We start from the raw sequence: 21,284 nt of genomic DNA, 5'->3' as shown, positions 1-21,284 counted from the left end.
ATAAAACAGCAAAATACCAGAATGGAGAAGTAATTTTGAYCATCCAGCTAAAGACTAGAACTTCACAGAGAATTTCTGCAGAATCAAATCACTCCAACCTAAGCAAGGAACAATTTGGACTGAAGGTGAAATGTGTTTATCCAATGCTTTAAATTTCAGCAACAGGCCTTCTACAGGAGACCTGCTATCTGTGAAGGCAGCTTTCTGCTGTGCTAACTGCAAAGACCCTTAGACCCACAGCAACACCAAGGCCAATGTTACTAACAAACCCAAAGTAAGACTGTGGTCAGGGAAAATGGGGCAAAAATCAAAACACTGCTAGGGCGATTTCAGAACAAATGGAAGATCTCACGGCCTTGGAAACGTGTAACATCCTCCTCAATACAATAAATCAGCAAAAACAAGTCACTAGCTTTTAATGTAAAAGATTGACTGCAGAGCGACAGCCTTCGAGCTAGAGGAGTCTGAATATAATTTACAATCGTACAACAGTTAAAAGAGGGATACTCGAAACACGGCCCGCTGGAGCCTGGGTTCGCCTTATTCGGATGAATACAGGCAGCGTCGCCCCCGATGCGGAGGGAGCAAGGGCAGCCGCGGGAGGCAGGTCGCAAAGGTCAGGCCGCAGCTCTGAGGGAGATCTAGCCCTTCTCGGGGCTCCGCTGGGCTCCGTCCCCCTCTCCAGCCGCCTGGAACGAGGGCTGCCCCGCGCCCGGGCCGCCTCGAGCGGGCCCCAGGGCCTGCAGCGCCGCGCAGCGCCCRGCGGTGCCTTCCCRCCGCACCGTCCCTCACCGCTGTGGGCCGGCGGAGGGCGGGCCTTCTCCTCAGGAGGCTGCGGCGCGAGCTGCCTTCTGACTRGCCATCGGCTCTGCCTGTCACGCGGCGCAACCAATGGCAGCGCAGGTGCCGGGGCGGAGGTGGGGGCGAGCCGGTGTGGGGGGCGGGTGTTGCGCACCGGCGTCGTGCGGCAGGTAGGGCCGGTAACGGCTGCGCGCGCGGCGGCGGCGGCCTGAGCCCGGGCCCGGGCCCGGCTCCTCCTCCTCCTCCCTCCTCCGCTCCCCCGGCGCGTCCCCCTCTCAAGGCGGGCGGGGGTTGGGAGGGGGCTCGGTGGTCGGTTGCGCGGCGGGCAGGTGCTCCGGTGGCGGCGGCCTGCGGCGGCCCGTGTGGCGGCAGCCGCCCCGGCCTCGCTTACCGGAGCATCCCGGCAGGCTGGTTCGGCGCACAGGGCCGCGCTGTGGAAACTCCYCCGGGGGGGAGGGAGGGGGCAGCATCCGTTGCCCCTCGGCGGGGATTGTGGGCTCGCCACTGGGAAAAGCCTCGCTCCTCATGGAAGGGCCTGCTTCTGACACGAAGCCCTGGAGTGGGTAACGCCTCGGAGCCATTGCAGATCTAGACTTCAGAAGGGATCYGTGATGATGCAGAAGATGAAGAGTTTATTGGGCTTGTTCCTACCGAGAGGGCACCCAGGACGAATGCTTGCAACGTGTCGATAGCTGCCTCAGCGGAGTTAGGCCTCCAGGAGCTGCCATGCTGCTCAGTCAGGGCTCAGAGATATTTCCTGTGTTTGAGTCCCTCTCCTTGTCATTCAAAGCGTTGTTAGTGTTTGCTCCAGATGTGGATGCTTTCAGAGAGCCAGCCACTGCAAGCATGGGTTGTTATCTGGAGGACAATAGCTGTAAGGCGCWTGTGAAAGTGCCCCTTTGAATATCTCTCTTGAACTCAGAAATAACTGTGTGTACATTGTCATTTATGTGTCTGCAATATTTTGCAGTTTATTATGGGTGCACTCAGTCTCTATGCATCATTTTGAGTTTTTTTTTTTCTTTCTCTTGGTAAGCATGATATAATACATCACATATTTTTCCTGTTCATATAAAAAAGGACAGTTAAGACTTGTTCTGATCATCTGAATTTAGTTTAAGAGGCTACCACTAAACTCTAGATATATGTTCCATTATTGGATTATAAATTTAAACAGGTATTAGTCCAAAAACATTTCCACGTGATAGGGAATGATAACTACACAACTCAGATATGTCATACATTAAGCAGAATTTCTGAAGGAGAGCTAGACTCCTGATGCAGATGTAGCAGGAGRGTCTCTCCAAAGAAAGAAGCATTGATGGGGAATTGCTATTTTCATTGCTATTGCAGTACTGACATTCAAACTTAAGGAATTTTGCCCTTTAGAGTAAATTTAAATATTTAGACCAATTCTAAATATTTAAGTGGTAATTTAAAGCCCGTTAATTGTGGAATTWTTCTGTGACGAGACTTGCTGGTTGTAGTGAAGTCAAAATCACTGAGGGAGAATTTGATTCTGTAAGTCCAAGACCTATTAAATTATGCTGATGATAGAATTTATATGGGAAAGGTGATTCAGCTTTCATGGGATAGTGCCTGGTTTTTGGTAGGTGGGGAGCAGGGTTAATAAAGCCTGTGAAGTGGTAAGCTGATAGGTCTGGAATGCATTTTGACATTTTTGGTAGGTCAGTTTGACAAAAATGGCTTGTGTTATTTGAATAAAGAGGAGGAACTTGGTGGTTGTAATCTATTAAATCTATGAAGAATTAGTTACTTTAATTTTAGAATATTGAAATAAGATAAAGAAAATGATGATGTAATATCCTTGTGGTATAAATACTAATGGAATTATGTTAGCTAATAGAATATAAGTACCTGGAGTTAGCTGTGGGATTATGTGTGCCATATGGAGCTAATTTACAGTTTCATTAATCATCTTCCCTGAATAAGAAACCTCAACCTCTCCTGAAGTGGCTTTTTGGAACTGTCCCCAAGGTGTCATGATACCTTCTGTGCCTTTTGTCTCCAAGCATGCCAGGGTTTAAACATGAATCTTTTTCTAGGACTAACTTTGCCTTTTATGGGAAAGGTAATGAATTCCTATTCCCTTTGATTTGTGCAAACACACGTCTCAGTGGCAACAACTTTGTTTATGCTCGTGTACCAAAAGCAATCTAACAGTTTCACCAAGCTTACAACTTGCAAGAGGAAAATAATTAGGCCTTCACTAAACAGGTACCCTGTGGTAAAGGAACTTCAGGACTGGTAAATTTTCCATGCCTTTGCCATGGTTTCCTCTCGAGAGAGGAAAATGTGCTAACCCATTCAGAAGCAAAACTTTGGCCACTGGAAGTTGAATGACTCAGTATTTACCATACTGTACAACAGTGAGACCCTGTTGTACTTCCCTAGCTCTGCCTGTCTTTGGTTTTCGCAGTCCTGTATCTTTTACTAGGCAAAATCCCCAGTGGCAAGGTGTCAGTTGAAGGTCTCCATCACAGTAAGGATTATAGAGGAGGTTATGTGTAGTTGCAGAAGTCAAGTTGCAAGGAAGCCATCGATATTCTTTGCAGAACTGTGGTAGTTTGGGTACATGGCTGTAGGACTGTGAAAAACATCCATAGCTATTTAGTTGGTGGAAGCTCTTTGGGCGAGCGTGTTGTTCAGGATCCGTGTGGAGTACTTGCAGGAGCTTCTGATCAGCTTTGGCTCCTGGGTAAAATAAAGGCAAGTGAGTTGGAAGAGAAAGCTCAAACTGTAACTCGTTCTGATTGCATTCAGCTTCTCTTTCCTGAATATGAATTTTTGTTTCCTCAGGCCCTCATGATGTTTGCCCAGTGCACCTGGAAGTGTGCAAACTCCTTGCTGCTGCTGGCACTGCTGTGCTGCATCCTTTCTCCTTCAGCACAAGCCAGCAAGGTGAGTGAACTGCTTGTGAGACAGGCACTGTGGGTGCAGAACAACAGAAAAAAATGGCAGAGAAACAACAGTTTTTCTATAGAGGTTGCAAAGATAATGAGTGCTTTAACAGACCGGTGCATGTGTATTTATACTACATAGAGCTATGAATATGGATGAAATTGGTCTCTGCTGTGACTTCTATTGCATTTTAGAGTTTGCACTTAAAAAGTTTGTTTGAATAGTACCTGTCCTTTGGAGCAGAGGTGCTTAAGATATTTTAAAACTTTGAAGCTGTTGATGTGAAAGAAGCACAGTAAGAGGAAGAGACATGGCATGATGTTATTTGTCTTTTAGGGAATTTTTGCCTTCTCAGGCAGCCCTGGGCGAGGACTGCAGAATTATATCAATTGTATCATATGTTCATTTACTGATGTGTCTTCTCTTGCCTCTGCAGAGCTCGGAGGACATCCGCTGCAAGTGCATCTGTCCCCCATACCGGAACATCAGCGGGCACATCTACAACAAGAATGTGTCACAGAAGGACTGGTGAGTCTTTTGTGGAACCCTGTGGGTTGGTCCATGAAGGCTAACACTCCAGAGATTGAAGCCTGTGTTGAGGAGGTAATTCACTACCGTTGCATGCCAGCTATTTGCAGAGGAAGCCATTTCAATAGATGACACTCCACCCAGGTGAGGGGGGCTTTTTGAACGGAGATTCAGGAATCTGGGAGATGTGATTTTATTTATTTACTTATTTATTTATTTTCCAGGGCCATGAGTTCTTAGCGAATTACAAGATGACTCTCTGGTCCCTTTCACCTAGACTTAATCCCTGCAGAAGGTCCCGGAAGGGGCCCTTTGATTCAGTCTATCCCAGAAACTTTGAGCTAATTGAGCTGTGAGGGTAACTTGCAAAACCAGATCAGCATTATCAGCCAGATAGTATAGACAGGAAAGCTGAGGCACAGAAAAAAAGAGTCAACTCCACCACTCTTCCACTAGTTTAACCCTGTCTTGACACTGACTCTAGCTTCTTTCTATTGCAGCAACTGCCTGCATGTTGTGGAGCCAATGCCAGTGCCAGGGAATGATGTGGAGGCCTACTGCCTGCTGTGTGAATGCAAGTACGAAGAGCGCAGCACAACCACCATCAAGGTAACTGTGACTCCTTTCTCTCTGGCAAGCTCCTTCTCTCAGTGGTGCCAAGCCATCCCAGACAGAGCTAGACCGGGTGGGTTCCTGGAGAAGAGCCCAGAAAAGGAAAATAAAACTAGCACAAGTAGCACACAGCGTTATTGCCAGGGGTACTACCTCTATGGCAAGAGAACTCCTGGCAGCACAGAGCATGCTGCACGAGAGCACAGTGTCCTTGCTGATGATGTGTAACAGTGCCAAATTGGGGACCTGTCTTGTTAGTCTTGTTTCTCTGGCAGCACGTGTCCTAAATTGGCACAGTGCAGAGAAGATCAGCATGGTTTATGGAATGATGGCACTTTTTCTCAGTGCCCAGCATCAGACTTCCTGCAAGAAGAGGCAAGAGACTTCCTAGTAAGCAAAGTTAGAATGGGGGAAGAGATCAAACATCAGAGGCAGCCGTGAGGGGAGCTTCTTGGTAGTTCTGGGGCCTCTGTGGTGCTTCTTGTCTACTTCTGAATCCTTTCCCACCATTCTGTCCTTAAATGCAGGTGATCATCATCATTTACTTGTCTGTGGTGGGGGCACTGCTGCTTTACATGGCTTTCCTTGTGCTTGTGGATCCTCTGATCAGGAAGCCAGATGCCTATACCCAGCCCCTGCACAATGAGGAGGAGAACGAGGTGAGCCTGTGCTGCTGGAACATGTAGGCTGAAATGGTGGCTGCAGTCATGGTAGAGACAGCAAGGTGGGATGACAGCAGAGTCGTGAGGGAATGGCTGACAGGGGAACACAGTGTCCACATGCTTGCYCCCTAGTCCAGGTAAATATTTAGACTCAAATCTGTGCAGGAACATGCTGAAGCAAAGGGAAGAATTCAAAGAGCGCAAGATGAGACCTGTTCTCTGAGCCTCTAGCAGTGTTGGGGCAGGGGGTGTTTTTTTATAGTGTGGCCTTGATTGGTGTGTCACAGTGTAGATGAAACCAAAAGTCAAATGGCTCCTATTGTGTAGTGTGTAGTCACTTGGTGATGAGATTCAAAGGAAGGATAGAGTTAATCGTTTGCTGAAGCATGGGACTGGCCTCTCTTCTAGCTGCTTAAAAGAGCAGACTTTGAGCTGTTGCTGCTGTTGTTGGACCCTGCATTGGGGTTGGACCCTATAGTATCCAGGGCCTTGTTCGTTGTGCTTTCCCCAAGAGCAGAATTTGCACTCAGATCCCATCTCTTTCGGGGACACCACCTTGTTGCATCTTGGGTAGGACGTTTAAGATCCAGCAGCAAAGGGAGAGCCTGCCAGAGAGATTTCTGGAGGAGGGCAAATTTATCTGTGCAAGAAATCTATGCAGTTCCAGCATCCTTCACTTTTGGAAAGAGACTATGCTCCAAGACCAGTGATTGGGTGTGACTCCAAGGGGACTTTCAGAACCAGAGTGCTCTGACTTGTAAATCTTGTTTCTCTTCCTCTGAGGATTCCCTTTTCTTGTAGGGAAATATGGGAGGCTGAGATGTGAATGGTCCCTCAGAGATGGAGTGCTGGAGGCAGAGGTGATGGCTAGCATGCAGTAACAGTGGAGGAGTGGAGTGGCTGCACACACAATAGTTAGCTCTTGTGCTAATTCCAGCTATGGCCTATGCTGTGTTTGAGGGATGCAGGGGCTGTTTAGAAAACTGGCTGCTCCTTAGTGGAATGTGTGGTCCTAGGACACAGCTTTTCCTGTGGGTTTCTCAGTTTGAGGTGGTCTTTGAGCAGGGTGCAGTGCTAGGCAGAACTCTGTTCTGGAGCTGAGCTCCTTCATTTGATAGAGCTCCTGGCCTGCACTCAAACATCTCCCTGACAGCCACCTCCAGGCCAGCAGCTGCCAGGAGACTCTTGAAGAGGCTCTTCCTAGCAGTTCCTGACTATGCTCGCTAGTGAGAGGTTTCAATCTTGTTCTCTGACTCCCAGGAAAGTCAAGGCAGGGAAAATGCAGTGTAGCAACTCCATAGGGGACAAACCGTGACTGCCGAATTGTCCTCAGAGCAGTGCGACAGGCTGCATCCTGCCCTGTGGATAGCTGTGTTGAAGCTCAGCTGTCTGCTGTCATTGCTTGTTGTTGGAGGCTATGTCCAGGAGTGTGCTCGTGAGGTGTTAGCTCGAGTACCCTGAAGGAAACCCATTCAGCCTGTCCTTTTGAGAAAGCCAAGTKCATCTTTCTTTGTAAAACAGCTCTTTTATAATAACTGGACTTTGGGATTCAGTGTGGTTTAACCAGGGGTACTGCCTTCAGGATGTTTCATTCTGTGGGAAGAGGGAAAATACCAAGGAGGACCCTGACTGTTGCTTTGGTTTAGGCGGGAGAGGATGCAAAGATCCTCTTTTCTGCCCTGTCACAAGACTGTTGTTCTGATTACCTTCGTGCTCTCCTGAAGCTGTAAGCTTTTGCTGCTCTAGTTACCTGTCTCCATTAAGTAGATTGTCCTTGACTCACATCCCTGCACTGAGGCAGGACAGCAGGCTGGAGGTGACAAGGTCTTTCTGTATGAGAATTGTGGCTGTTTACAACATCCTTACTCTGCTTCCAAAAATAAACTTGATGAAAAACCCAGCTAGATATCAATTAACCGAGATCACCTTCAGAGCTGCACCTTTGCCAAGGTTGTAAAGCAGTGCCAACTCTGACCCACTGACATATCACTGAGGGGCTGTGTCAATGAAGAAGGCAGTGACTTTCCCCTAGCAAAGCCCCAATCTGTCCTAGGATCTGGATTCTGCCTACTGCTGCTCCATTTGAGATAGTCTGTGCTTTGGACACAGCACCATGGCCACCTTCTTACTTAAGAGATCCTGGGGTGTTGTTTTGGTGTCTTGCTGCTCTTTGCTGATAGAATTGTTGAATGCTTCCTCCTGTTGTGAACTAGCTTCCTTCTGTAAAGAATCCCTTCTGCTCTCCTGAAGAAGAAAGATTTTGGTGATCTCCACTTTGGAGAGAGCTTTGCTCTAAACCCACCGAATGATTCTGCAGATATACTAGATGGTGTGCAAGCAGTGGGGCAGCACAGAATAATTTACTTATCCCTCAGAAGGATGCAGTTTGTCTGCAGTCGCAGTGGCTAGCTCAAGGAATGTGTGTGTGATGTGAAGCCTGTGAGTGGTTAAAAGGAGTTTCTTAATAGGATTGGGGTGTTGATTGTCCATGGAGAGCAATGTGAAAGTCAACAGTCGTCATCATTTTTTCATTGTCCCAAGGTCTATGATTGCTGTGTGTACAGCCTCTCTAGTGATTAAGCTCTAAACCAATTGCTCAGTCGCACTTTGAGAAAGGAAGGYTGCAGTACTTAGAGACATCCTCCTTCAGAGACATCATCCAGTCTCTGAGGTGAGGCACTAGATCAGACTATCCTGTTTATGCTGTATATCAGGAGTCACTATTTCACTCGATTCTTTCATATTCATTTGACAWAAGTGAGGAGTAGCTGCTCTGAAGGCATATTTTATCCATTACCTCCCTCTGCTGAAAAAAGGAGGTTCTGCAGGATGAGATGAATTGTATTCTGAAAGTGTGGTTTTGCTTCACTGGATGTAACAGGAATAATTCAGGTGTAGATCTACATGCACACTGTAGATSTCAGAGAGTAGGTGAGATTTATCTTACTCCAGCTTACTGGACTGTAACCTCCTTGGGATAGGTCTTGTGTTTGCATTTGGTTTTGTGTATTTTCTGGTACAACAAGCCCCCATCCAAAGGGCCTTCTGACATAAGTGCAGTATAAATTGGTGGGAACAGTCTCAAAGCTTAGCTGAACAAAGGTACTGCAGCACCATYGCTGAGACACAGATCAGCAGCTGCTGTAAGTTAGTATACTGAGCACAACTGAAAGTGTTGGCCCAATTCAGAGGTGTGATGCATTTCGCTCTGAGTGTCAGGTCCCTTGCAGATTCCTTGCTATTAGTCTCCAACAGAGGTTTAGACTTGGGGAAGCTCCTCTTATGGGGACTTACTCTTTGGAGCCTGTGATTTTGCTGTGGTTGTTCCTAACAACAGCCTTTCTAGTCAGAGTTGGGGAGCTGGTGTCAAGGACCTCTGAAAATCAGATTTATTATCAGGACAACTCAAGCCTGGGATTGCTCCTTTTGTAGAAGTTCCTTCCAGAGATRAGCCATCTGTGTTTGCGATGGGCATGCCTTGCTTTGACCCTTTTCCATCTTGTTTCTTTGTATTGCAGGATGCTCGCTCCTTGGCCACAGTCCCCACCCCATCTGGTGCCAGAGCCAACACAGTGCTGGAGAGGGTGGAGGGAGCCCAGCAGCGCTGGAAGCGCCAGGTGCAGGAGCAGAGGAAGACCGTTTTCGACCGCCACAAGATGCTAAGCTAGACAAGCAGCTACACAGCACCACTTCCCAAGAGACAGGGTAGCTCAGTTGGTAGAGGTGGATAGTAGGCCATCTTTCAGGATGTCTGTGGTGTTTGACTGAAAGCTCTAACCCTCTCTGATACTACAGTCTTCATATAGAGGGGCAGGCCAAAGTGTTTGGTTCTAGTTTTGTCCCCCTGCTGTTTACATCTCAGCCTGGAGGCTCCTTAACCTTTGCTCACTGAGATCTGCACTGTCTGTTGGCCCCATGCCTGCATGTAAATGGTCGTATGCAGTGCTGCTGCCTTGGTTAATGAGCTGACTTGTGTGGGGACCGCAACTCCAGTGCACTGTGCTCAGCTTGACACTGCAGGCACTACTTGCTGGGACTGAAGTCTCCATCATCCCCTTTCCCTTTCCCCCCATTACAGATGGAGCCTCAGTATGAATTACTGTAAGTTGGCCARATCCACTCCTGGCTTCTGTGGGATAAAAGTAGTTTCACTGTGTGGCTTCTCTCAGCTGTCTTCTGCTACTGTGCTGTCATATGACAGTCTGCTGAAACCTGGAGCCTTGCAGTAGTGTGTTTGCCCTTTGTGGCACATCTGTGGTCTCAGAGAATGCATTTGGAGGAGTTGCACTTGTCCAGTCCCGTTAGGGAGGCAAAAAAAAAAAAAAAAAAAGTAGGTATGAAGGAACAAAGTTATGACTTGTCCGCCTCCAGCACRAGGAGGTGGATTTGCTTTGGATCATAGTAGTTATTCTTGCTATGCAGTTCTAGGACACAACATCCTACCATAAACAACAAGCCTAGGCCTTCTGGTGTAACTGCATGCCACTGCTCCCTGGAAGTCAGTCATTGCCTCCATTTACACTTGCCACAGATGCCTTCTGTAAAAGGTGCTGCTCCAGGATGAAGAGGCCTCCTTCTTCAGCTGGCACTGATGTTAATCAGGCAATGTTCTACTAASATGTGTGTGCTGCTTTGGAAGGAAGAGGCAGGGATCCCTGTCAGTAGTCCACTGCTGCTTATCTTTGGTGTAGATTTGGATAATTTCTGTTGTCTTCAATGGAGTTTCTCCAGACTTACACCACCATAATTGAGATAGTGGCCTGGTTTTGTGTAGGTGGACATCACAAAACTGATTAGTACATTCACAGGTAAGAGACCAACAGGTAAATGGGGTGATTTACGTTTTAGATTTCTGTTTTTCCTGGTTTGGCAGTGGGTACTGGGGCAAAAGTATTTCATTTATACCCACCTTAATACCCCTTGACATTCTCACAGTGGGTTCAGCGGCATTTGTGTCAAAGAGAACTGGGACAATGGCTTTGCTGGAGTGTCGGATATGCTTGCTGACTGGGTCTCAGGGACCTAGAAAGAGCCCTGTGCTTCTCGAAAATATGAAGAAAACAGAGAGCTCTGACTCTACTTTGGCTGTGTGGAGGAAAATGAAGTGATTCTGCAGTGTATATATTGATCCCACTGAGAATATTTATAATGTAAGGAAGGTGCTGAGTTTATCACATAGCATCTCTATATTAAATGCAGAAAGATATATTTTATGACTGGCTTTTTTCAGGCAGATGCTCCATCACTCCAGTACTGAGGTCCACAGCACTGAGCTGCCTTCTAGTGCCCAGAGAGCAAGTTCATGCAGTATTTCATGTCTGAGCTGTGCTTACAGTACTCAGGTGTTTTGGTACTGAGTTACACCTTGTATGTTGAAACCGAGTGAATGTTCTCATCTGCAAGTGGCAGATGAGACTATTTTGGTTCTGGGTCAGGGACTGAGCCAGTGGGCTGGATCCATCTGGTGGCCAGGGTTCATCTGATGGCCAGTGCTCCTCCAGTTACTCCTGAGACTAGTAATCATCAGGGTTGGGTGTCCTGCTCCCAGCCCCAGGGGGTGTCAGTGCAGTGCCTGGACACCTGGGTGCCTGATCCCAGAGGGAAGAGGGATGGCATGAGCAGCACCACAAGGCTTTTCTTTGGCCTTCCAGGAACAGCTTGAAACCAGGAAGGGCACAAAAGAGGAAAATAACTGAGGGTTAGAAATCACAAGTTGGTGGGTTAAAAAATCCAGATGAGGATGGGGATCGGATGAAGAGGTTGTAAAATGCACTGTTTTAATCTGATTCTCAGTTAGCTGAGTAATGCTGTCCCTTGCGCTGTCCTCCCAGTGAAGATATTTTTTCTACTACCCAGTCTGAAACAAGATTCCTTCCCACCCCCCACCTCCACCCCGCAAGGGACCCAGGTGTCCAGCTGCCCGTGCTCCACTCCACACACCCTTCTGTGTGCCCTCAGATTTCCTGGAGGCAACTAGAGCTTGAAGGGGGGTAGCAAGCTCTGGAGTCTGTATGGAGGCCATCAGAGGGACCTGAGTTGGGGGAAGCTTAGCTCTGGAGCGCCCTGGGGCCAAAAGAGGTGCCTTGAAGGATGTCTGCAGGGCCAAGTGGAGGGATCTAGTTGGGAGGCAGGACATGTAATAGGCCAGCACTGGTAGCAGGACCACTATCAGGACACAGGGACCACTCCTCATACTGATGGGCTATAGGGACTGCTTCCCCATGTTGGAACCTAACTGCCTGGGACCAGGTGCTGCTTGCTGGAGTATCCCCCAGGCTGGGCTAGCATGGTGGGCTCTCCTCTTCACCCCATCCACCACCCTGCTGAACATCGCTTCCCCAAGTGGAAAGCAGATCCCATGGCTGTCCCCAGGATCTCTCCAGAGACAGGAGGTAGCATCAGCAGCACTGAATAATTTAATTCCCCATCAAAAAAGACTGAGAAAAATAAAGCTCCTCTTAAAGTAGTGCAAAATCCTTGCAAATGCTCAGCCATCTTGGATGCCRGTCACGCCCCAGTCAGGTGCTTGACACTGTCCAGATGTCAATGCTCTGGATGATAAGCCACTCACTCTGGCCTTGGGTCACCCGTATCCTCAAGCACTCAACAGGGTCAGACACTTCCTTTTCCAGTTCCTGTCGCTCAAAGGCCCCCTTTTTGAAGATGCCCACAGAAGTGTATATGGAGCAGTCCTGGCCATCAGCCCCCTGTTGCCAGCCCAGCTCCAGCATCCCTGCATGCAAGAAGTCCCTCTGGCGCTCATTGGAGCCTGTGCACACCCGGATGCGGGTGATACGGACCGGCTGCTGAAAGATGATGCAGAAGATGCTGCCGTCTGCCGGGGCTTTCCCCCAAAAATATCCCTCTGCTCTGCTGTAAGCCTTGAAGGGCTCGTAGTTCTCAAAGACTGCTATGTCAGTGAACAAAGTTGCTGGCGGGTTGTCTGGCAGGTCCAAAGCATCAACCTCAAAGTCGTCGTCCTCCAGACGGTTGACAGTGCCCTGGAAGGAAGAGTAGAAGCCCCTGTGTTGGAAGAGGGAGGGCTTGAAGCGGATAACATCTTTCTGGGTGAGCAGGTGGCGGAAGTGGCTCAGCAGCCAGTCGCATGGCATCTCCTGGTAGAASAGCAGGAGGAAGCGAGCCAGGCGGGGAAGGTCGCTGGAGTGGTAGAGCTTGCCAATGTAGCMCAGCTTGGAGAACTCGAGGGTGACCCAGTTGGAGCCTTCCCAGGAGTCTARTGCTTTGCGGATGGCTGTGAGGAAGGACTTGGAGCACTGCACATCATCCTCGATCATCAGGTAGTAGGTGGAAAGGTTGGCGGCAAAGGCAAGGAGGAACGCATAATCCACATTCTGCTTGGACCTGAACCTTACCCGCTCTTCTGGGTCATTGTAGTTCCTCTTTAGGCCATCCAGAGTGGGGTAAAACTCATGGGGAGCATGGATAAGCAGGAGCCGGCCCAGGAGGAGATGGTTAGTGAACCTGTGGGCAATGTTAGTGGCCACTTGGGCATTCCAGCCTGGGTCTGTGTCAGCCAGGTGCACCACCACCACCATCTCCTGCAGCTCTTCCTCCGTTGACTGCTCAAAGATAGACTGCAACGTGGCCTGGAGGTAGTAGCCACGTGGCCGCCTCACTGATGCCAGTCCCACTGCCAGGAACTCTGTAAGAGAGAGGATTGGTGAGCTGAAGGATGACCTGGGATGCATCATGATGAGCTTGCCCTGCGAGCCACAAGGAGGAGGCTCCAGAAAGCTCTCCGCATGGCCATCCTGCACAGTTAATGCCATTTCTGGGCATATGTCCAAGTCTGGCTGGTTCTTACTGTAGCCAAAGCCACCAGYATCTCAGGAAATGCTCAAGACACTAGACCGAAAAGTGGGGACAGGACACTGTGGGAGGCCAGGGGTTCCTCTGAAGAAGTAAAAACTTGGGAAAAGCAGTCTGAAAATGCAAAACTTTGAGAAGGAACAGTGCAGCCCAGGCAGAGATGGCCCATGGGGCAAGGGATGGCCCATGAGGCAAGGGATGGCTTTGCAGCATGGCTGCACATTCTGGGAGCAYGCTGAAAATCCTGGCCCTCTCTGAACTTCACAAAGGTGCAACCAGCCTGGGAAGAGGCATATTTGTGCCATCCCCATGGTCAGGCTGTGACTGCATCTGTTCAGACTTGCTGTGGCTTCTTTTGCTGTGGTCTGTGCAGCACTTTGCACATGTCTAACCACTGGTTTAGATGTGGGCTCATGTGGGGGCTGCCTAAACTTCTTTCCAAGGTGTGTGCCCCTTGGAATTGYTTTTCATGCATCTGTCCAAGAGCTTGACCCACAATTCCTGTGCTGTGTGGTTGTCCTAATGGTACAACACCTCCACCTTCCCAACAGAGAGCAGGAAACCCAGCCCCAATGAGATGGAATCTCAGTTATCCTCACTGTTGAGAGCTGGGAAACCTGAAACAGCTGTGGCCACCCCAGACCMAGGGCACAGAAGCACGGACCAGACTGCAAGGCAGACTGACTTTCCTCCATCCCTCCATCTCCTTGTGGAGAGTAGACAAGGCTGGTTGGGAGGGAGGCAGGAGCCATGCACAGAAGCATAGAGACACACAGGCCACCAGGTATGGACAGGTCCCCAAGCCCAAAAAYGTCAGCAGCAGATCCCTCCCCACCCCAGCAATAGTAGCTAATGAGGCAGGCCCTTGCTGGGACTTGTGGCCACAATGGGACAGATGAACCCAGAGCCCTGCCCAGTTCAAAGCCCCAAAGCCACTCACTCTTGTTGGATGGTGGGGAGCCAGCCAGTAGGTGGTAGGAGACRTTGTGAGGTGCAGAGAGGTTGCCCAGGTCCCGGAGGGCACGCAGGACTCTGTCTTGCTGCAGTGCCTGCAGAACTGCATCTGGGGCCAGGCCCCGAAGATCCACCTGCACAGGAGCCACAGGCAGCCAGTTCAGACCCCAGGGCCCAACAGACGTGCCATGGGGCAAGGGTTTGGGGGGGGGGGAGAGACCAGGGGACACAGGGGAACCCCCGTCCTGCCCTCCTGGCTCCCAGACCAGGGYAGGCAATCCCACAGAGGGGAGGGGGCAGAGCTGGGACTTGGGTATGATGTGGGGCAGGGGAGGGGGGCAGAGCTGGAGATTTGGGGATGATACGGGGCAGGAGCAGGAACACAGCTGGAGTCTGGGCGATGATGTGGGTGGGTGGTGCTGGGGGAGTAGTGCCAGGGGTTGGTACCCAGGTGGGGCTGGGAGCCTGAGCACAGGCTCCCACGGGCACAAGGATGCCCCAGCAGGACAGCACTGGCACGGAGACTCACCTCCAGGGGATCATTCAGGCTCTGCCCCCACCAGCTGCCCACAAGGAGGAGGAGGAAAGAGGCTGCTAGGGCTATGATGAAGCGCTTCGGGGAGCATCGCATAGCACTGGGCCAGGGCACTGGGGCCTGTGGGAGGAAGTGGCATGTCAGGGCGCAGCATAGCCTGCAGAAAACCAGAGGGGACACCCGCAGTGCATCTGGTTGCACCSCCAGGGCTGGTCCCCCAGCCCAGAGCACCCAGGAGTGCACACCCATGGGGGATTGGGAGGCCCCTGGACACCATTCCCCTTGGGCAGGCAGAATCTCCCCCCAGCAAAAATCAGCACCAGGCACAAAATCAGCCTCACCTGCCCAAACAGCCACGGTGCCTATGAGCATCAGCAGGGCAGCAGTGGCCACACTCTTCCCCAGCCCAGCCACGTCCCTTGCTTTGTAGGGCAGGAAAGCCATGGGGGGGGGGKGGGGGGGGGTGGGAAATGGTGTCACCTCCAAAGAACTGTCGTTGCCCTTGGGATATCTTTCCTGTAGCAGAGGTGCGGCAGGAGGCTAAAAGACTCCTGTGTTAGCCTGGGGTTTTTCCATTACAGCTGTCCTGCAGACTGCCATAGGAGACTGGGTAATTGGAGAGCAAACAGGTACTTGGCCCCGCAGGGCACGTGGCACATGTATCCAAATTGCTTACAGCACTTTGGCTTGTTTGGGTCAAAGCCTCTTTGAATACAAACATGTGAAGAAAGAGTTCTCCCAGGCTGTTTAATAAAAAAAAGCTGAGAAAGCTTCCAGGCTTGTTTCATAGCCTCCCAATTACCTCCAGCAAAGTAGGGAAAGTAGAGGCTGGGGAGCTCAGATATTCCCCAGCAGCCTGTACCAGTGCCCTGGACAAAGGCCAGGCTTCAACTGGGACTTCTTAAACACATTACTGCATAAACTCCCCAGGGAACTTTAAGCCTAATTCAAAACACTGTCGGAAAAAAAATTGCCTTCAAAGCAGAAAACAAGCTGCTTCAGGCACCTAGTGACTCGCCCAGCCCTGCTGCTGGGTAGTGGATGCTCCCAGTCCACCTGCATTCCTCCAAACACGAAGGGTAGGAGCAGCAMCACCCGTTCCTGCATCTTCACCCCAGAGTATGCGTCAGACTCTTACGATTTTATGAAAAACTTGTCCATTTGCCTGCCCAGAAGCCCTAGTGGGGTTGYTAATATCCCAGCCCAGAGTACCTGGCCCCAGCCCATGGCCTTAGGAGCAGGCACAGGAAGGCCCATCTCTGCAGCCAGAGACATCCTTGCCACACTAACCTCATCCAGGTCACCACTCGTTACTCCAATAAGCAATTAAAACACATAGAGCTACTCTCTGAGCCTGTCTGGTTTCCTGGGGTTTTATGATAGCTCACAGCTGTCTGAATTGGTGTCTGCAAAAGTTTCACCTTTTCCTGCGCTTATGGGGGTGCTACCCAAGTGGAGTCTCTGGTGTCCACAAAGCGTTATGCTTCTGCAGCAGCCTCTGTCTGAGCATGGCACTGCGTCCCTCTCCTGCGCTCCCATCCCTCAGGTCATGTCTTTGGGAGCTCATCCCCTGGGCAGACTCAGCTGACATCAGGCAAGGCTTCAGATTATTGGGCAAGCGAGGGAGACAAAAAGCATGACCACATAAGCTTCACTTCCTCCAGAGACTGGTCTAAAAAGACTGAACGTATTTTCTCACCCAATTCAGCTCCCACCAGGATTTGGCTCAGCCATGGAGCTAGCAAAACCTGTCTAAACCAAGAGCTAATTCTCAGGAGCTTGAACACAGTAGATACCAAGGAAGGGAACATGAGTACCGCCACACTGGCATAGTGCCTGGGACCAAGCTGAWTTCTCTGATTACTTCAAAGCACTTGGGGTGGGAATGAGCTTTCGGAGGTGCTCGAAATCAAACCCAGGATCTCCTGAGGCCAGACCTCCATGTTCAAAGCATGTTGTTCAAGAGTAGCTCTGAGCACATCACTGCCTCGGTGCTGAGGCCACAGAGTGAGCCGGGAATGGCGAGGCTTGGTGCATTGCCACTTGCTGGGTTTTCTCAGGTTTATACTCTGTGCAAACGAGGATTTTTCTGGCTGATCAGAGGAGATTTGGCTGCCAGGGAGCTGGTGCTGGATGGAAAACAAGGTGCTGCTAAGCAACCCCCAGCTCCTCACAAGCAACATTTTTGTCAGTGGAACAGGAGCACTGGGGCAGAGGGGAGCCTGCAGGAAACGTGACTCCCTCCGAAGCCTGCTGCTAACACGGCTTCTCACCATCGTGGTGTTTCCCTGCTTTTTTAACAGAGAACAATACGTAACAGACACTGCCCAGTAACTGGCCCCCTAATCAGGCCTTTGTGCACCAAAGCCCTATTTACCATAAGCAATTTTGTCTCCATGGGAAAATGAAGTGGCCCAGCTAGATCAGCACAACTGGGGCAATGCTGCAGCCTATCACGGACACGTCACCCTGATCGCACGCCCACGATGCAGCACCAGACTCAGGTCCAGTCCGGTCGTGCTCGAGGCACCTCCGCAGAGCATCCCCTTCTCCGGTTCTTCCTCTTGTATCTTTGGCTTACGCGTCCTTCCCTGCAACTTGTCGCTGCATGGGAAGTCCGATGGCTGTGCCATCACAGGGACATTTGGTGCATGGTTGGGAGCTGCTGGCTGCCGAGAACAGCTTGCCTGGAGCAAAACGCGCTCCTCCACTTAGTTAGCAGACTCCCAGGCCACATGGGCTCAGGGACTGCAGCAGCAGGGACTCGGTTCCCCAACGGAGGGAAAGGAGAACAGGGAAATACATGCCCTTGCTTTCATTTCTCGTCATAAGCTTGAGCCTGACCTGTTTGGGATCACCCCTGCGCTGGGGACAGACCAAACTCTAGCAAAAAGGGATGGGCTGAAAATGTAATTTAACGTTGCTAAATATAATTTCATGTTGCTAAATAAAAGCATCTGGACGTTTCCCAAACCCCAGAGGACTGATAGGAGCCCTGGAAACCCCAATCGCAGCCAGAAGGGATTTCTTGGATAATGAACCATTCCCCAGGGGCAACAGAGTCCATCCATCTAACGGAAACTACAGTCTCAGGGCTCAGCCCTTCGGTGCAGCCTGCCTGTACCCACCACGCAGCACAGCCCGCAGATGTTTTGGGACACGTTGGTCCCAAAACAGCACAGCCATGACAGGACCACTGTGTTACAGCGGCTCATGCCCACCCTCCCCCACGAGCACCCTCCACCGTCCCAGCGTGGGCAGCCCTGGCTCGAGCAGCGCAGGCTCAGAGGCGCGCAGGGCAGGGAGCACCGCACTGCTGCCGTGCCAGGGGCGCTTTCCTCTTCCCAGGCACTTTGTTAAGAGAAGAGGAGCCAGTCTGAGCTCCGGGGAGGGGAGACAAGCTGGGGCAGGCTCAGTTTTCCTGGAAAAGGTGACATTTGTAGCATGCCTTCCCCCCAGCGCAGCGCTTGCTGCAAAGCTCCCGCGAGGGTTGCAAGGAAGGGACGGATGACTCCCTTGCGTGTACAGCAGGAGGTGGCTCCCGGGCACTTCCTCCAGGACGAGGGAGAAGTTGGGCCATTCGCACTGACAGCGGCRAAAGCATTTGTTGGGAGGGCAGAGCAACTGGGTCTCGTCTTCCCCACCATCAGCAGTGCCCATCTGCACCGAGGGAAACTGAGGCACGGGAAAAGGCTGCGTGTTACCCAGTGGTGTCAGGGCTAAGTCTTCTGAGCAGCAGGTTAGTGACCTTCACTACAAATTGCTCCTTCCTCCAAAGCTTCCTGAGCCAGTGGGGTCCGGGTGGGGGGATACAGTCAYGGAGCAGCCTGGTACCAGGAACTGCTGCTTGCTCAAGCAGAGGAAATGGAAAAACCGAAGCAGCGCCATTGCCTGGCCACATAAATCATGGCCACTCAGGACAGTGTTGGGTCCCAGTGTGGAGCAGGCTCATGCAGAGCCAGCCCAGCATCGTGCCTCGCTCTCCATGTGACTCCATGCTCARAGAGTCATCCCACAGTTAGGAAGAAGAGAAAAAGCCACACCTGTCCRTCACAGGACACCGGGAGTCAAAGCTTTTTGGTTAATACAGCCGCTTCCCGTGGCCTCGCCTCRCAGAGAGGTGGAGGGGCCTCGATGGACAGCTTGATAAAGGGACACATGGGTCTGACTTCGGTCCCTGCAGCTGGTGGCCTGGGGACATTTCATTTCTGGTAGCCCACCGCAGTGCCTTCATGCCCCTAGCAGGTCCCCGGGCATTYGCAGGCTCAAGGGCACCCCCTTCCSAAGCAGYGCCTTCCCACGCCGCTGAGCAAGACAGCACGCCCCCAAGTGCCGCTCCAGACWTGCCCACTGAGACAGCAGAGACTTACGTGGCACGTGGCGACCCGGTGCAGCTCGCTGGGGCCGGGCAGCCTCGGCGTCTTACCAGGGTGCTCAGCCCCTGCGGCTTCCCGAGATCGACCGGGCTCCGGTTTCTCGCTTGGCAAGCCCCACCCCGAGCCCTCGCCTGCAGAGGAGGAGCGTCCACAGTCATCCTCTGCCCCACACCAGGAGAGCTTGCTAGGCCAGTCGGGCAAGGGGCAGCCAGGCCACCCCATGCATAGGACAAAAGGGCTGGCAGCCCCGAGCCCCCAACCTGCCGCCGGAGTTAGGGCAGTCTCAGCCTCCCTCTAACCTCCTGGCAGCATCCCCTCCCCACAATCCTCCCTCTGCCTCCTTCATCGGGAGCCCCAGGGCATTTCTGGGCCCTCAGGCAGGAGAGTTCCTCCCTCCCCCCACCCCCACGGCTCTTGCCTGGCCACCAGCACCCTGAACTCCCTTGCAGATCTGGTCCCTCACACTCCACTGAGATCAAAATGTACTGTACACCGAGCCAGGGGATCCGTAGCTGTTGCATCTTTTTTGCTGCCATTTTTGTTTCCAGCCCTGGCACTGAGCGAGCAGAAACGTCCATGCTTGTTGGGAGCCAAGATTGTAACGTTCCTGGAGTCCCCAGCGAGGGCACAAGCCTAGGAGAGCTCCCTGGGCTGGGAACCCACCCTGCTGCTCCGACTAGGAGCTGACACTCCCCCAGCCCCAAACCGGGGCTGCACCAAGGATTTTCCCATATTCACCAGCTCCTCACTGCCACTATTTGGCATCATAGCCCCAGCAGAGCCAACACGAACCCCTTCTGCTCCATAGCCAAACCGGCTCTGCGGGGCCCTTCCTGTGGCCCAGTTGGCTCCTAGGTCCTGCATCCTGCAGATCATGCTTTTACCGCAGCAACACCGCAGCCGCCACTTCCCTCTTCCAGGCCCGCAGCTGCAAACGGAAAGGCGCGGGCTCAGCGGCTCCGTGCGGCCGTGATAAACCCTGCTTTGCCGCCCAGGTGGCCACAACACCCCCAGCAAATTGCCTAATAAGCCACTGTGTATCAGCAAGAAACAACAGCTGTAGCGCGCCCGGCTCAAAGCAGCACACATCTCCAAATGACTTATCTCCTCCTGACTGGCAATTCACCTGAAGCATCTGATGAGAGGGACAGATCCTTCCCAGCCCCCAGCATCTGGCACTGGCCCTCTCCCTTCCTGTGCTCCCATTTATCTGCACGGAAATACATTCCCATTTTCCTCCTTTCCTGGCTGGCCCAGACCCATCCTACCTTTGATAGGGCCCCAACTTCTTTTTTTCTCCTTTGTCTGAAAATCAGCCTCAAAGTCTTCCAGGCGATGCAGACCGGGACCCCGGCACTGGCCCAGGCAATGTGCTCAGCAGTCACAGAGCACTTTCGGTTCAGGTTGAACTGAGGGTCTTAGACGCTGTCGCAAGGACAAAGGGAGGTGCAGAAAGACGAGACAGAGCAGGACGCAGGTGATATATTTACAGGCTCCTAGCTCCGCAGGCTTTCTCTTTTCCAAGCTGTTTTATTTAAAATCCTTGAATTCTTCTAATCTGCTCTTCCTTTCATGGGTTCGTAGTCCCTCTGTCCCATCTGGTCATGGGAAGCTTGGTAGAGATCTCATTTMTGCCTCAGAGTAGGGACAAACGAGCTTCCAGCATTTGCACCCAGGCAAAGGCTGGAAGACAGCAGGGCCAAGCAGCAACCGCACATGGGATAGGGTAAACCCAGAGGTGTGGCACAGAYTGGCCGTTGGATCGCACACGAAGGAAGTGGCGCTGGGCTTGGTGAGGAGAGGCTGGCACGTGAGGCCTACTGAAGCTACCAGTAGCAGCTGCAGGACACCCCGTGATCTTGATCCCAGCACAGGAAAGAGCTGGGGGTTGGTCCTTCCTGCCCATGCAGGAAGGAAAGGGAGGGGAGAAGGCAGAGACATGGTGMCTGTCACAGCCCCGGCACTCGCACTTGCTGCTGGGGCACACGYGCGTGCAAGGGTTGGGTGTCTTGGCACAACCTTGTTGTAGAAACGTACGACTGTAATGCAAGCATGGTACCACCA

At 51.6% G+C, this 21,284-nt stretch overlaps 2 protein-coding genes across 5 annotated transcripts; one reads left to right on the top strand and one right to left on the bottom strand.

The window, feature by feature from the left end:
• The first annotated feature begins 933 nt into the window (after window positions 1-933).
• TMEM9 (transmembrane protein 9) lies at window positions 934-10,733 on the top strand. The gene is made up of 6 exons (XM_085307662.1): window positions 934-971; window positions 3,622-3,723; window positions 4,160-4,251; window positions 4,752-4,860; window positions 5,391-5,522; window positions 9,044-10,733. Exons 2-6 carry the CDS (start codon window positions 3,628-3,630, stop codon window positions 9,191-9,193), a joined length of 579 nt encoding a protein of 192 aa, XP_085163788.1. The 5' UTR covers window positions 934-971; window positions 3,622-3,627; the 3' UTR covers window positions 9,194-10,733.
• A 1,166-nt stretch (window positions 10,734-11,899) lies between these two features.
• On the bottom strand, window positions 11,900-21,073 carry LOC146594333 (alpha-1,6-mannosyl-glycoprotein 4-beta-N-acetylglucosaminyltransferase-like). Of its 4 annotated transcripts, none has more exons than XM_085307661.1 (4): window positions 20,489-20,530; window positions 14,839-15,001; window positions 14,296-14,443; window positions 11,900-13,188 (listed from the first exon to the last, which is right to left on the bottom strand). In XM_085307661.1, the coding sequence occupies exons 2-4, from the start codon at window positions 14,938-14,940 to the stop codon at window positions 12,044-12,046; spliced, it is 1,395 nt and encodes a 464-aa protein (XP_085163787.1). In that variant the 5' UTR covers window positions 14,941-15,001; window positions 20,489-20,530; the 3' UTR covers window positions 11,900-12,043. The 4 variants fall into 4 exon arrangements, with proteins under 4 accessions (XP_085163787.1, XP_085163785.1, XP_085163786.1 ...); XM_085307659.1 differs by lacking the exon at window positions 20,489-20,530 and adding an exon at window positions 19,215-19,238 and having other exon boundaries at window positions 14,839-14,964; XM_085307660.1 differs by lacking the exon at window positions 20,489-20,530 and adding an exon at window positions 16,266-16,404 and having other exon boundaries at window positions 14,839-14,964.
• Between the last annotated feature and the right edge of the window lie 211 nt (window positions 21,074-21,284).

The sequence above is a fragment of the Rhea americana genome, unplaced genomic scaffold (assembly GCF_003343005.1).
Source record: "Rhea americana isolate MKP2758 unplaced genomic scaffold, rheAme1 scaffold_261, whole genome shotgun sequence".
Classification (NCBI taxonomy): domain Eukaryota; kingdom Metazoa; phylum Chordata; class Aves; order Rheiformes; family Rheidae; genus Rhea; species Rhea americana.
The sequence above is the reverse complement of the archived record's forward strand: the minus strand, read 5'-3'. Positions and strand labels throughout refer to the sequence as shown.

What these genes read in the sequence shown, in the direction of transcription:
- TMEM9 (XM_085307662.1), top strand. Translation starts at nt 3,628, where the DNA reads ATGATGTTTGCCCAGTGCACCTGGAAGTGTGCAAACTCCTTGCTGCTG. An exon ending in CTTCAGCACAAGCCAGCAAG is followed by an intron (nt 3,724 to 4,159) that starts GTGAGTGAACTG and finishes TTGCCTCTGCAG; the next exon opens with AGCTCGGAGGACATCCGCTG. An exon ending in AATGTGTCACAGAAGGACTG is followed by an intron (nt 4,252 to 4,751) that starts GTGAGTCTTTTG and finishes TTTCTATTGCAG; the next exon opens with CAACTGCCTGCATGTTGTGG.